Source organism: Protobothrops mucrosquamatus, unplaced genomic scaffold (assembly GCF_001527695.2).
Source record: "Protobothrops mucrosquamatus isolate PMUCROS unplaced genomic scaffold, P.Mucros_1.0 scaffold2139, whole genome shotgun sequence".
NCBI lineage: Eukaryota > Metazoa > Chordata > Lepidosauria > Squamata > Viperidae > Protobothrops > Protobothrops mucrosquamatus.
In genome coordinates, this window is record NW_015388238.1 from 69,862 (window position 1) to 82,445 (window position 12,584).

At 44.4% G+C, this 12,584-nt stretch overlaps 1 protein-coding gene across 1 annotated transcript in view; it reads right to left on the bottom strand.

The window, feature by feature from the left end:
• Positions 1-12,584, bottom strand: part of MYO19 (myosin XIX) — a 49,078-nt gene that overhangs the window by 15,472 nt on the left and 21,022 nt on the right. The window contains exons 9-17 of the mRNA XM_015824140.1: positions 11,581-11,657; positions 9,838-9,928; positions 8,996-9,167; positions 7,736-7,809; positions 6,056-6,177; positions 5,819-5,932; positions 4,944-5,120; positions 2,860-3,018; positions 111-218 (exon numbers count right to left, since the gene is read on the bottom strand). Coding sequence (XP_015679626.1) covers positions 111-218; positions 2,860-3,018; positions 4,944-5,120; positions 5,819-5,932; positions 6,056-6,177; positions 7,736-7,809; positions 8,996-9,167; positions 9,838-9,928; positions 11,581-11,657 — 1,094 coding nt within the window. The remainder of the gene's footprint in view (positions 1-110; positions 219-2,859; positions 3,019-4,943; positions 5,121-5,818; positions 5,933-6,055; positions 6,178-7,735; positions 7,810-8,995; positions 9,168-9,837; positions 9,929-11,580; positions 11,658-12,584) is intronic.

Genomic DNA, 12,584 nt, shown 5'->3' on the forward strand with positions numbered 1-12,584 from the left:
TGCCATCTCCTAAAAGTGGTACAATGGGTGAAAAGGTTGAAAAGCCCTGGTATAAGGTATCCTGGGGGAGTGGAGGGGAAAACATAAATAAAAATTAGCGTGCAAGTCACCTCGTCTTTTCTGAAAAGGGCCGCCTGGCAGTCTGCATTGGGCTTAATGCACCGGATGTAGTGCGGAGTGGTGCTGTGCAGGATCTCCATCAGCCGCTCAAGGGATGTCTGCAAGAATAACAAGAGAAATAGGCCCTTGAGGGTTTTGAAAAGGAAAAAAAAACAACAACCCTGATCTGCAATGAAACATTGCAGCGTAATGCATTACTCAAAGTTGCAATCCATTAGCCTGGCTCTTTTCTAACGTACCCCAAATACATAAGCTCTCCTGGTTTTATATATCCCTTCCCACTGCAGCCAGCATTCTGTGCCTGCTAAACTCATCTGAATCATGCGTCACTAGAAGCCTGGGGGAAGCAGGATGCGCAAGCAAAGCAAAGAAGCTGTGGGGAGCAGGGCACTATGTGAGCACAGGGAGGCCAAGGGACTTACTGTCAACCTACAGCTCGAGTATGCGAATAAAGAAGAGACTGGACAACCGTTTGTCTGAAATGGTGTAGGTTCTCCTGCTTGAGCAGGGGGCTGGACTAGAAGACCTCCAAGGTCCCTTCCAGCTCTATTCTATTCTATTCTGTTCTTTTCTATTCCATATTCCAATATCTATTCTATATTCCAATATCTATTCCAATATTTATTCTATTCCAATATCTATTCTATTCTATTCTATATTCCAGTATCTATTCTATTCTATTCTATTCTATTCTATTCTATTCTATTCTATATTCCAATATCTATTCTGTTCTGTTCTACTCTACTCTATTCATCCAGGATTATTTTCATTTCTGAAAAGCTTACTGTTTATTGAATACAAGGCCTGGTAAAGGCGAGGAAAAACTAACTTTAAAATCCCAGGGCATATAACAATAATTCCCAGCCAAACATGTGCACATAGCTCATGTAAACAAGGTCGCTTTGTTATGGGAACCGTCTGCTATCTTCTTCACACCTGCTAAAATGTCCTTGAAAGGTTTCCAGACTGTTGACTCTCAGCAAGTTTCCAAGAGAACTGGAGAGATTTCGTTTCTCTAACTAACCCATTCAAAAGCAACACCTCCCCCCCCTTTATTTTAATGGCCAGATGAAAACAGAGAGGGGCACATAGCTGCCAAATTTTCACTCTTGACACTTACTGGAATAGCTTGCGATGGATATTTCCTGCTGCCTTCCCCTTTGTCTTTGCTTATGGGAAGCCGGCAGGCAAGGCAGCAAATGGTGATCACGTGACTGTGAGGTGGTGCAGTCATAGTAAGTGGGAGCTGGTTGCCAAGTGCACAAATCGTGACCAGGGGACTGCAGGGCCTTGCGATGGCCAGAACTTCAAGGACCAGTCAAAAGTACAGGTAGTCCTCGACTTACAACAGTTCTTTTCGTGACCGTTCGAAGTTACAATGGCCTTGAAAAACGCGACTTACAACCTTTTTTCACACTTGTACTACCCCCATGGTCACAGGATCAAAATTCAGATGCTTACCAAGCGACCCATAATTATGATGGTTGCCGTGTGTCCCAGGGTTATGGGATCACCTTTTGTGATCTTCCGACAAGCAAAGTCAATGGGGAAGCCAGATTCTCTTATCAGCCATGATATTAACTTAAAAACAGCAGTTATTCGCTTAACAGCTACAGCAAGTAAGGTCATAAAATGGGGCAAAACTCACTTTACCACCGTCTCAACTTAGCAACAGAGATTTTGGGCTCAATTGGGGTCGTAAGTCAAGGATTACCTGTATTACTTAATCAGTTCTGTCACTATTTCAAGTGGCCAAATGAATTAATGGTTGCTAAGTGAGGAGTACCTACACTTTAATGATTTCTCCTTTAATAATAATAATAATAATGAAGTTGGAAGGGACCTTGGAGCTCATGTAGTCCAACCCCCTGCTCAGGCAGGAAACCCTATACCATTTCAGACAAATGGCTGTCCAATCTCTTCTTAAACCAGTGTTGGAGCATTCACCGCTTCTGGAGGCAGGTTGTTCCACTGGTTAATTGTTCTAACTGTCAGGAAGTTTCTCCTTAGTTCTAGGTTGCTTCTCTCTTTGGTTAGCTTCCACCCGTTGCTTCTTGTCCTGCCTTCAGGCGCTTTGGAGAACAGCTTGACTCCCTCTTCTTTGTGGTAGCCCCTGAGATATTGGAACACTGCTATCATGTCCTCCCTCGTCCTTATCTTCATTAAATTAGACATACCCAATTCCAGCAGCCGTTCCTTATACGTTCTAGCCTCCAATCCCCTAATCATCTTTGCTGCTCTTCTCTGTACTCTTTCTAGAGTCTCAGCATCTTTTTTACATCGTGGTGACCAAAACTGGATGCAATTATTCCAAGTGTGGCCTTACTAAGGCATTGTAAAGTGACATTAACACTTCACGTGATCTTGATTCTATACCTCTGTTAATGCAGCACTGTGTTGGCCTTTTGGGCAGCTACAACTCACTGCTGGCTCATATTTAGGTGATTGTCCACTAGGACTCCGAGGTCCCTCTCACAGTTACTACTATTGAGCAAGGTACCCCCTATACTATACCTGTGCATTTGGTTTTTCTTGCCTAAATGTAGAACTTTACTTGTACAACATCACAGAAGACCATCCTGCCTCTCTTATCCATGTCTCATCTCTTAAGAATCTCCCTTCCTTCTCCTCTGGTTTAACAAAACACAGGTTTGGGGATCACTGTTGTAGGAGAAAAGCATGGGGGAGGGGGGGGGAAAGAAGGCACAACCTAAATTGAAATCTGCAAATGGGATGAACCTTAAATTTGGAGACGACCGTGACAAGTGCAGGCTTTGCTTGAGTCTTTATATCGTTTTCGTCAGATTTGGCATTCGACTCTTCTGCAGGAAATAACTTCTGAAGCAAGGCATCCTCAGATTGTTGCAGCAACAGGACCAGTTCTGGGGGAACAGGATCCTGAATTTTTTAAGAAAAACCAGAAGCAGACAGATTATCAGTCTTTGTCATAGTGAACCATAAACATATAGAACAGTGGTGGCGAACCTATGGCACGGGTGCCAGAGGCGGCACTCAGAGCCCTCTCTGTGGGCACGTGCGCCATCGCCCCAGTCCTAGGCCTTCAGCTGGATTTTATAAAACCTTTTCGCTTTAGGTCTCCGCTGCCGTGTGCAAAAAAAAAAAAAAAGGTTCAATCAATCAGTCAATTTCAACTTCTCGTGGGAAAAAAAAGATCTTGCAAAGTTGGAATTGATTGATTGAACTTTTTAGTCCCACCCAGTCTGCCGTTACCACCGCAGCCACGCCCACCCAATGGGCCACACCCACCCAATGGGCCACACCCACCCAGCACCTGACGATGCATAAGTGGGTTTGGGGTTTCAGTTTGGGCACTCGGTCTCTAAAAGGTTTGCCATCACTGATATAGAACAAGCAACGGATGGAAACTAACCAAGGAGAGAAGCAACCTAGAACTAAGGAGAAACTTCCTGACAGTGGGGACAATTAATCAGTGGAACTACTTGCCTCCAGAAGCTGTGAATGCTCCAACACTGGAAGTTTTAAAGAAGAGACTGGACAGCCATTTGTCCGAAATGGTATAAGATTTCCTGCCTGAGCAGGGGGTTGGACTAGATGACCTCCAAGGTCCCTTCCAACTTTATTATTATTATGACTAAATCCATCTAAGGCACAGGTGTCAAACTCACCACGTCATGTGACGTGTCGCGATGTATGACTTTTTTTGCATTGCTGGAGCTGGAATGGACACGGCCTCCATATGATGCAACCGGCCTGTGGGCCGGCAGTTTGACACCCCTGATCTAAGGGTTGCAGCAGAAAGGGCTTCTGATAAAAATTCCAGTCCTTGCTCCATCCCAAATGTATCTTGGGGGGACTGGTGTTTCAAAGAGCAGGTGCCACTACAGAGCAGGCCACTTCCTAGCTCAGGGGTAGGCAACCTTGGCTCTTTTATGACTTGTGGACTTCAACTCCCAGAATTCCTGAGCCAGCCATGCTGAGGAGAAATGGAGAGGTTTCCAACCTGAGCCATGCCGGCTCAGGAATTCTGCGAGTTGAAGTCCACGAGTCATAAAAGAGCCAAGGTTGCCTACCCCTGTCCTAGCTCCTGTCAGATGTCACTGCTTAATGGATGGAGTATGTACACTCTGCTTGATTATGTAGGCCAGGCAAAAACCATGAAATACAGAAAGCTTTATATCTGTCTTAACACTTTTGTGGGATTTGTAAGCAAAAGTTCATTGCCACAAAAGCTTCAGAAAGGGGAACCAAACCAACAGCCAGAGATAAAATATTTATGTGTGCAGTTTTAAAATTGTCCGTCATATTATTGTCGGACAAACTGCAGGAGAATTTTTCTCAGTCCTTTAGAGAGAATAGTGTGGAAAAAAACCTTCATATATATCAATGAATGTTATATTATGCATTCTTTTGGCTCTAGGATCAATAGATGATGGCTTAAATTTACATTGTTCCCTGTTACCAAAGATTCAAGCACTTCTCTTTGGCAGTACCCTTCCCATTTTTTCAACTCTCTTTTAAAAGGCTGACATTTTTTTTATATCAGAAAATAATTAGAAATCAGAGAGAGAGAGAGAGAGAAAGAGAGAGGGAGGGAGGGAGGGAGGGAGGGAGGAGAGAGACTGACTTAAACTAAGTTTTGCTTTATGAAACAACTGGATGCTTTTCTTTAATTGCCCATCCAGTAAACCTATCAAAATCTTCCTTTTACTGAAGAATTAAATAGCCGTGAAAAACTGCAGCAATGGAATTTGATTTTAGCCTCATTTTCAAATGAGACTTACCCAAAAAAAAGGACTATCTCTCATTTAAATTAACAAACCCAAGTGATAAACCAAACGTACCTTATTTTTTTCTACCATACTCTCAATTTGATAGCAGACGCTGCCAGCGTAATGGGACACGATGAAGTTTGGATCCTTCCTAAATTTGTCTCGGCTTATACAGGCGTTCTTGGACAAAGCAATCTCAATCCGACTTTGAAACTGTGCTGCATTGGAAGTCCAGTTAAGGCGGCAGGCCTGGCAAAGAAAAAAGAGAGAACACAGTGGGGAAAGGTTGAGGAGGAGGAGGAGGAGGAGGAGGAGGAGGACCAAAGCCAACCAAATTTAGGCACAGATGAGTAATTTGATACAGTCCAAAAAGAGGAGAATCCAATAATGGCATCTTTAAATCAGTTACTCCTTTATGCCTTTTAGATATTTTTTTTCTTATGTCTTGTATTACATTGATATTGTCTTACGGTGCCAGTTTAGACTCTTCTGCTTTGGAGAATTCTAATTATGATTAAATGGACTTTATTTGAAAAGGAAAAAAAAGGAAGCTTTAGACCAGTGGTTCTCAACCTTTTTAATGCCGCGACCCCAACCGGTTGTAAGTCGAGGACTAAACCGGTCGTAAGTCGAGGACTAAACCGGTCGTAAGTCAAGGACTACCCAACCGGTCGTAAGTCGAGGACTTTCCCTGCCTGGGAGCGCCGTGCATGCGTGGTTCCGCCCCCTGCGCCGGCCGAGGCGTAGCTGGCAAGCGGCAGAGACGGAGCAGGCCGACCACCAGCTGGCCCAGCCCAAGGGAGGTAAGGCATCCGCCGGAAAAGGGGAAAAAAAATGGCGGACAAAAAAAATGGCGGACAGCCTTGCTTGGCGACCCCCATGAAATGGCCGATCAACCCCAAATGGGCTCCCGACCCACAGGTTGAGAACCACTGCTTTAGACCCACCTCATTGAGCAAGGAGAAGATGCTAACAGGATTGCCCTCGATGGCGTCCAGACAGGTTTGATTATCTTGGTAGTTTACAAAGGACCATTCAAGACCTTCTTCGGTGTATTCTTCCTTGAGGAACAAAAATAACCGAGGAGGAAGTAGATGATTTCAAGGTGGCCAAAGACCCCAGAATACAAAAACTCATTTTCTTGCAGAAGAGCACGCAGGGAAAATCCACTTGCAAAGCGTTACCTGTTGAGCTTTCAGGAAATGGCTGACAAAATGCTGCTGCAGTTTCTCATTAGCATAATTGATGCAAAGCTGTTCTAAGTGGTTGTCCACAAAGGATTCAAAACCGTAAACATCTAGCAGACCTGGAGGAGAGGAAAGGAAAAGTTGCACCATCATCCCTGGGAACATTATCCAGGCAGCCTTTCTCCCTGCTCTTCTTCCTAGTTGATCTTTGGGTTTCGGGTAATCCTCGATTTACAACGACATTAGGGACTGGGATTTCTGTCACTAAGTCATAAGTTAAGTTACTATATGATTAGATCCAATTTGACGACCATTTTTTTATGATGGTTGTAAAGTGAATCGCCATGGTTAATAATAATAATAATAATAATAATAATAATAATAATAATAATAATAATAATAATAATAATAATAATAATAATAATAATAAAGTTGGAAGGGACCTTGGAGGTCATCGGGTCCAACCCCCTGCTCAGGCAGGAAACCCTACACCATTTTGGACAAATGGCTGTCCAGTTTCTTCTTAAAAACTTCCAGTGTTATTAAGCGAGTCATGTAGTCGTTAAGTGAATCCAGCTTCTCTAATGGATAAGGTTGCAAATCACAGTCATGGGGCTGCAGGACGCTGCAGCCAGTTGTAAATTTGAGCTGGCTGCAAAGCACCTGAATTGAAATCGCATAACTGCAGGGATACTGCAATTACATGTTGTAAAAGTGCACTTTTTTCAAGGCTGTTGTAACTTCAGACTATTGTTAAACATTAAGTTGCAAGCCAGGGACCACTGTACAGTTTACAGTTTTGTGAGGTTCAACCAAAAACTCTTTGGGTGTCCTTGGGCTAGTGCAGGGGAAGGCAACCTTGGCTCTTTTATGACTGGTGGACTTCAACTCCCAGAATTCCTGAGCCAGCCATGCTGAGGGGAAAGGGAGAGGTTTCCAAGCTGAGCCATGCTGGCTCAGGAATTCTGGGACTTGAAGTCCACGAGTCATAAAAGAGCCAAGGTGGCCTACCCCTGCACTAGTGGAAGATAATGTTTAAAAATAACAAATCTAGATTGATTGATTGATTGATTGATTGATTGATTAAGAGCCTTATATAGCTGCTTATGTTACAAGAAAAACACTGGGCGGCATACAAAACAGTAAAAGAAATCAACCCCCCAAAACATAAAATAAGAATCTTTAAAAACTGTATTTAAAAAAGGCTATGACATCTGGGACAGCACTATTCCATATTTCATGAATAATCTGGTTGGGTTTCAGCCTACCCCAATGCTTATGAGAATAGCTAGGACTTCAAAACAGCAAAGAGGAGGGGCAGGGCAGCTGTTTCCCTTGTGGAAGGGTGTTCCACAGGGCAGGGAGCACTACAGAGAAGGAACACTTCTTAGGTCTCCTTAGATTACAACATTTAAAAGAAGGGATCTGCAGCACATCCACCCTATCTGAAACGACAAAGGGTAACTATCCTCAGAGGGGGATGGTCCTGCTAAGTAGCCTCATCCCAAACCGTTTAAGGCTTTAAAGATAATAACCAGCATTCTGAATTGCATCCAGAAAGAAACTGGAAGATTCCCTGACTGCAGAAGATTTAATGTACAGAACATTATTTAATGTGGATTCTAACTAGTTCTGTCAGGAGTTATAGATCCGAGATCCCCCCTCCCCAAATAATACCTATGAAGTTGTTCCACACGGAATTAGAGGCACAGATGCTTCCATTGATCACGGACACCAGCCAGTCAAAGATCCTACAAGAAAGATGGAAAACTGAGAAGCAATGTTACATAGCAACAAAGCAGCCAGAAACACAGACCAATAATGAATTGTAGGTGTGTGTTATGAGCAGGACTGAAGACCCAAAGCGAAGCTAATCGATCATGAAGTTTATGCTTTCTCTTCCAAGTTAGCTTACCTTCCAGAGGGGCTTCAATGACAGAATGAGATTTTAAGGAATAGGATAGCGAGAGAATATAGCAAACTCACAGCTAAAATCACAAGGATACGTGGCATCTTAAAATGGGATACAAGGAAAGAAAACATAAGCTTTCCGGACATTTGATGAACATTTGACACTTTTGTGTATTATCTAAGGCAGGGCTTTTCAACCGGTGGTACGGGTACCACCTGGGGTACATTGGCACCTGGCAGGTGGTACGTGACCATCCTAGAAAAGTGGTAGCGGGGGAGGGGAATGAGCTGAACCGGTGGCAGCACCGCACAAGCCTGAGCAAGAGATGGCTGGAGCTGCAGGGCTGTCAGGGCTCAGTGGAAGCGACAGGATCAGCGCCAGGATCCAGCTGGAGCTCAGCGCTGATCCTGGCACTTCTGCTGAGCCCTGAAGAAGCACCTATCAGCTGGAATGTTGCAGCATCTCCAGGGTCTTGTGATTTACATTCAAATGCTTGGCAACTGATTCATATTTATGACAGTCACAGTGTCCTAGGGTCATGTGAAGTGACCAAAACCTGCTGCAACCACCCAGCAGATGGGGGGGGGGATAAAAACCAAACACCCCCCCATCCCACCCCCGCTGCCAATCCTCAACAGAAATGCTCGCAACAATGAAAACCTCGGACAGGAGGAAGAGCGCGGCCGGGTGGGCAGGCAGGTGTCTTGCTCAGCTGTGCCTTGGGGGGGGCACTTTTTTCAGTGCCATTGTAACTTCGAACAATTACTAAGCGAACTGTTGTAAGTCGAGGACTACCTGTACTTCATCACTTTTTTCCTTTTTTTGGGGGGGGGTCATCAGGTTTTGGACACTTTGCTAGGCAACTCGTGGTACTCGGATACTGCCATATCCTAAAAGTGGTACAATGGGTGAAAAGGTTGAAAAGCTCTGATCTAAGGCAGTGTTTTTCAACCTCGGCCATTTGAAAATGTATGGACTTCAATTCCCAGAATTCCCCAGGCAGCCATGCTGGTCTAAGGACTTACCTGGCGTAAATCACCTTGGCCAGACAGTCCCTCCTTGTTCCACACTCTGCCTTGAGACAAGGCTTCCTGAACACCTGCCGTTGTCTCCCAGCAGTTATCGTCCGGATCCTGAGTGTGTCCAACAAACGCTCCTCAGGCACTCTTAAAAGCCGGGAAGCAGTCTCTGCAAAGCCTTGTTTTAAAAGAATCATTTAAAAAACAAAAAAGTCAGCCATTTTTCTTAAAATAGCCTGGATAAATTTCTGTTCTACAGTATGAAGCTTAGGAGAATATATTGGTTTGATCTATGGCCGGTTCAGAAATACGAAATGTGAAAATGTCATCCTAAAGTTTTCTAAGTCAGCAACCATCCCCTGCCCCGCCTGCCCACACGGCCACTCACCACCTCCAGGGCCCGCCACAAATCACCCAGTCACGCCCTCTGCCCGAGCCCTGCAGCATCAACTGTGCACGATGGGGCGTGAGGGCAGAGTCTTGTCTACGCTGCCTGGCTGCCATGTCCTTGGCTGCGCTGCTCCGTGGGAGGGGGGCGACTCTCCTTCAGGGGGGCTGCTGGTGAGGAGGGGGTCGCGGGGGGAGGCGAGGCTGGGGCAACGGCACGTGTGCCCACAGAGAGGGCTCCGAGTGCCGCCTCTGGCACCCGTGCCATAGGTTCGCCACCACTGATATATACAAAGATCTGTTGGATAACCAATTGCGTTCCTACATTATATTATGACGTACTTTGCTGAATAAGCTCCAGCTGGCTGGTTTTACACCATCTTCAGTGTTAAACCATGATTCGGCAAAGCTGAAACTAAGGTTCTTTTGAGACTGGAGGACCTTGCTCTTGGGCAGCTCACCTTTGGCCAGGTCTTCTAACTCACAAAGTTGTGCCTCATCTTCTGACTCACAGAACTGAATATTGCCCAAATGGAGAAGACCAGCTAGTATCTGTTAACAAAAAGAGATCGCAAATTGGTTAGTTTCTCTGTATTCTGTACAGGTGATGTTTTTGGGCTGAACAAGGATCCATACTCAGAAACTGAGTTTACTAGGAACTGTCCAGCAGAAGATTTGAAAAGAGACCCACCCTAGCATAAAAGCCCCCTAGGGCATGAAGCCAGTGTCAAGAACAATTCGCCTTTTCACCTAGATTTTCTCTTTTGCTCATATCTTGACAATGGAATGCAAAGGTGAGAGATAAGATAACCTTTATTGTCATTTTTTTTTACTGTGGACACAACGGCACACATCAAAAATGAAATTTAGTTGTCCGTTCTCAAAGTGAAACACATACATGACACACACCTAAACATACTATGTACGACATATGTATAGACCCACACCCCTACTTATACATAGCAAATGAATATTAAATACTGTCCATCTTGAACATATAATGGAAGGAGGAAGCTTGAGAGTTCACAAGGTTAATGCTGTATGGAATGAAACTATGGCTGAATCTGGATGTTCTGCTTCGGATACCACGGAGCCCCCCCCTCCCAGAAGGGAACAAGAAAAACAGGTCGTGAAGAGGATGTGTAGCGCCCCAGATAATCTTACGGACCCTGCTCAAGCAGCGCTTCCGTGCTATGTCCTGGATGGGAGGGAGGGAACTGCCAATGATCTTTTCAGCCGTCCTCACCACTCTCTGCACCGCCTTCCTGTCTGATGTTTAGGCCAGGGGTCTCCAACCCCCAGTCCGTGGACCAGTACCGGGTCACGACATTCCAGCAACCGGTCTGCACAAACAAGCAAAGCCCCATCCGTGGGATGCGGGCAGCACACAAAACCACGGCCCCCTCTGGTCGCGGAAAAACCTCTCTCCACGGAGGAGGTCCCTGGTGCCCAAAAGGTTGGGGACCTCTGGTCTAGGCAACTGAGAGTCAAGGCCAGCTGCTCGAAGGAGAAGTGGACTGTTTCCATAACAAGAAGAAATATTACAATTGGACAAAGTGAACACCCGGTGGGTGGGGGTGAGGGAGTCTATCATTTAACTAAGCAAGCCTTTGAACGGCAAAAACCAGAGCTGGTTTCGTTTTCTTCTAATTTTTCAGTAAAGTATTATGACCTTGGTAAAACCATGCCCCAAGAGTTTATTTTCTGGAAATGCCAACTGGACAGTTGACAGCCAGGCTGTTGAAATTCGAGACGTGCTAAATCACCCTCAGAGATCAATACATGCTGATTAGGTGGCCTTACCAATCCTATCAATCGATCAATCAATCAATCAATCCAACTGCTACTGAGCCAAGGGGCTGCCACAAAGAAGAGGGAGTCAAGCTATTCTCCAAAGCGCCTGAAGGCAGGACGAGAAGCAATGGGTGGAAACTAATCAAGGAGAGAAGCAACCTGGAACTAAGGAGAAACTTCCTGAATGTTAGAACAATTAACCAGTGGAACTCCTTGCCTCCAGAAGCGGTGAATGCTCCAACACTGGAAGTTTTTAAGAAGAGACTGGACAGCCGTTTGTCTGAAATGGTATAGGGTTCCTGCCTGGGCAGGGGGTTGGACTCGATGACCTCCAAGGTCCCTTCCAACTTTATTATTATTATTATTATTATTATTATTATTATTATTATTATTATTAAGGTTTAACTGACCTTAAAAACATTATTCTGGGTGAAACTGTCAATGCCCAGATGGGTCATGGCCTCCCGAGTGACATCAAAAGAGTCTTCTACAAGGCAAAGAGACATTCATTAGATGGAGGTTCTCTCTTCCTCTCCCGAAAATCAGGTGGCTTCAATGCAGTCCCAGATCATGATTTGTAAGGCCTAACAATGATTTGCTGCTACATCTGAACCAACAGCCTGAGATAACATGCAACGGTACTGAATCAGAACCAACCTAGTAAGGCCAAACTGCTCAAGTGCAAGAACAGCATTTTAAGAATTGAAACTGCAGGCAGGGACTGTACTTGACCCTGCCTGCTTCAAAAAAATAAATAAATGGGCAGAATCATGAAAAAATGGATGAGACAAAAGCACATTTGTTTTCTCTTTCGTGAAAAAAGAAAATATTGTCCTTTTCCCTGCATTTAAAGATTTTTTCCTGCCTTTCACATTAAACATTGACATTCAAGCAGTACTGATGTCAACGCTGCTAACATTTTCTTCTTATGTTTTACTCTTAGAGTTAGAGTTAGGGTTACATGATGCTGGGGGGAGGAATGTGCATGAGAGTTTAGCTAGACATAACAATACTGAACCTAGTGTGTGAACCAAGGTTATTGAAATAAGAGATGATAAGAATTGGCCAGGCTGGAGAACTGGAGGGAAAGCCTGCATTTCAAACTAATTGGAGAATGTGATTTATGACTGTTAATTGGAGGACGGAATTGTGCTTTGATACTATGTGCTGAGGGGAGAGGAATCCAGTTTTTGGCTTCAATTGTGTTAATTAATTAATTTATTTATTTATTTATTTAACTTATATGCCGCCCTTCTCCCCATGGGACTCAGGGCGGCTCACAGCATGTTAAAACAATATAAAACATTTCCCCTATAAAAGCCAATTAAAAACCAAATATTTATAGCTGTGTCTTATTAAAATCATTAAAATTGTCCCTATTTAAAATTCACCCTAGGTCAGTCCCGCTTGCTGA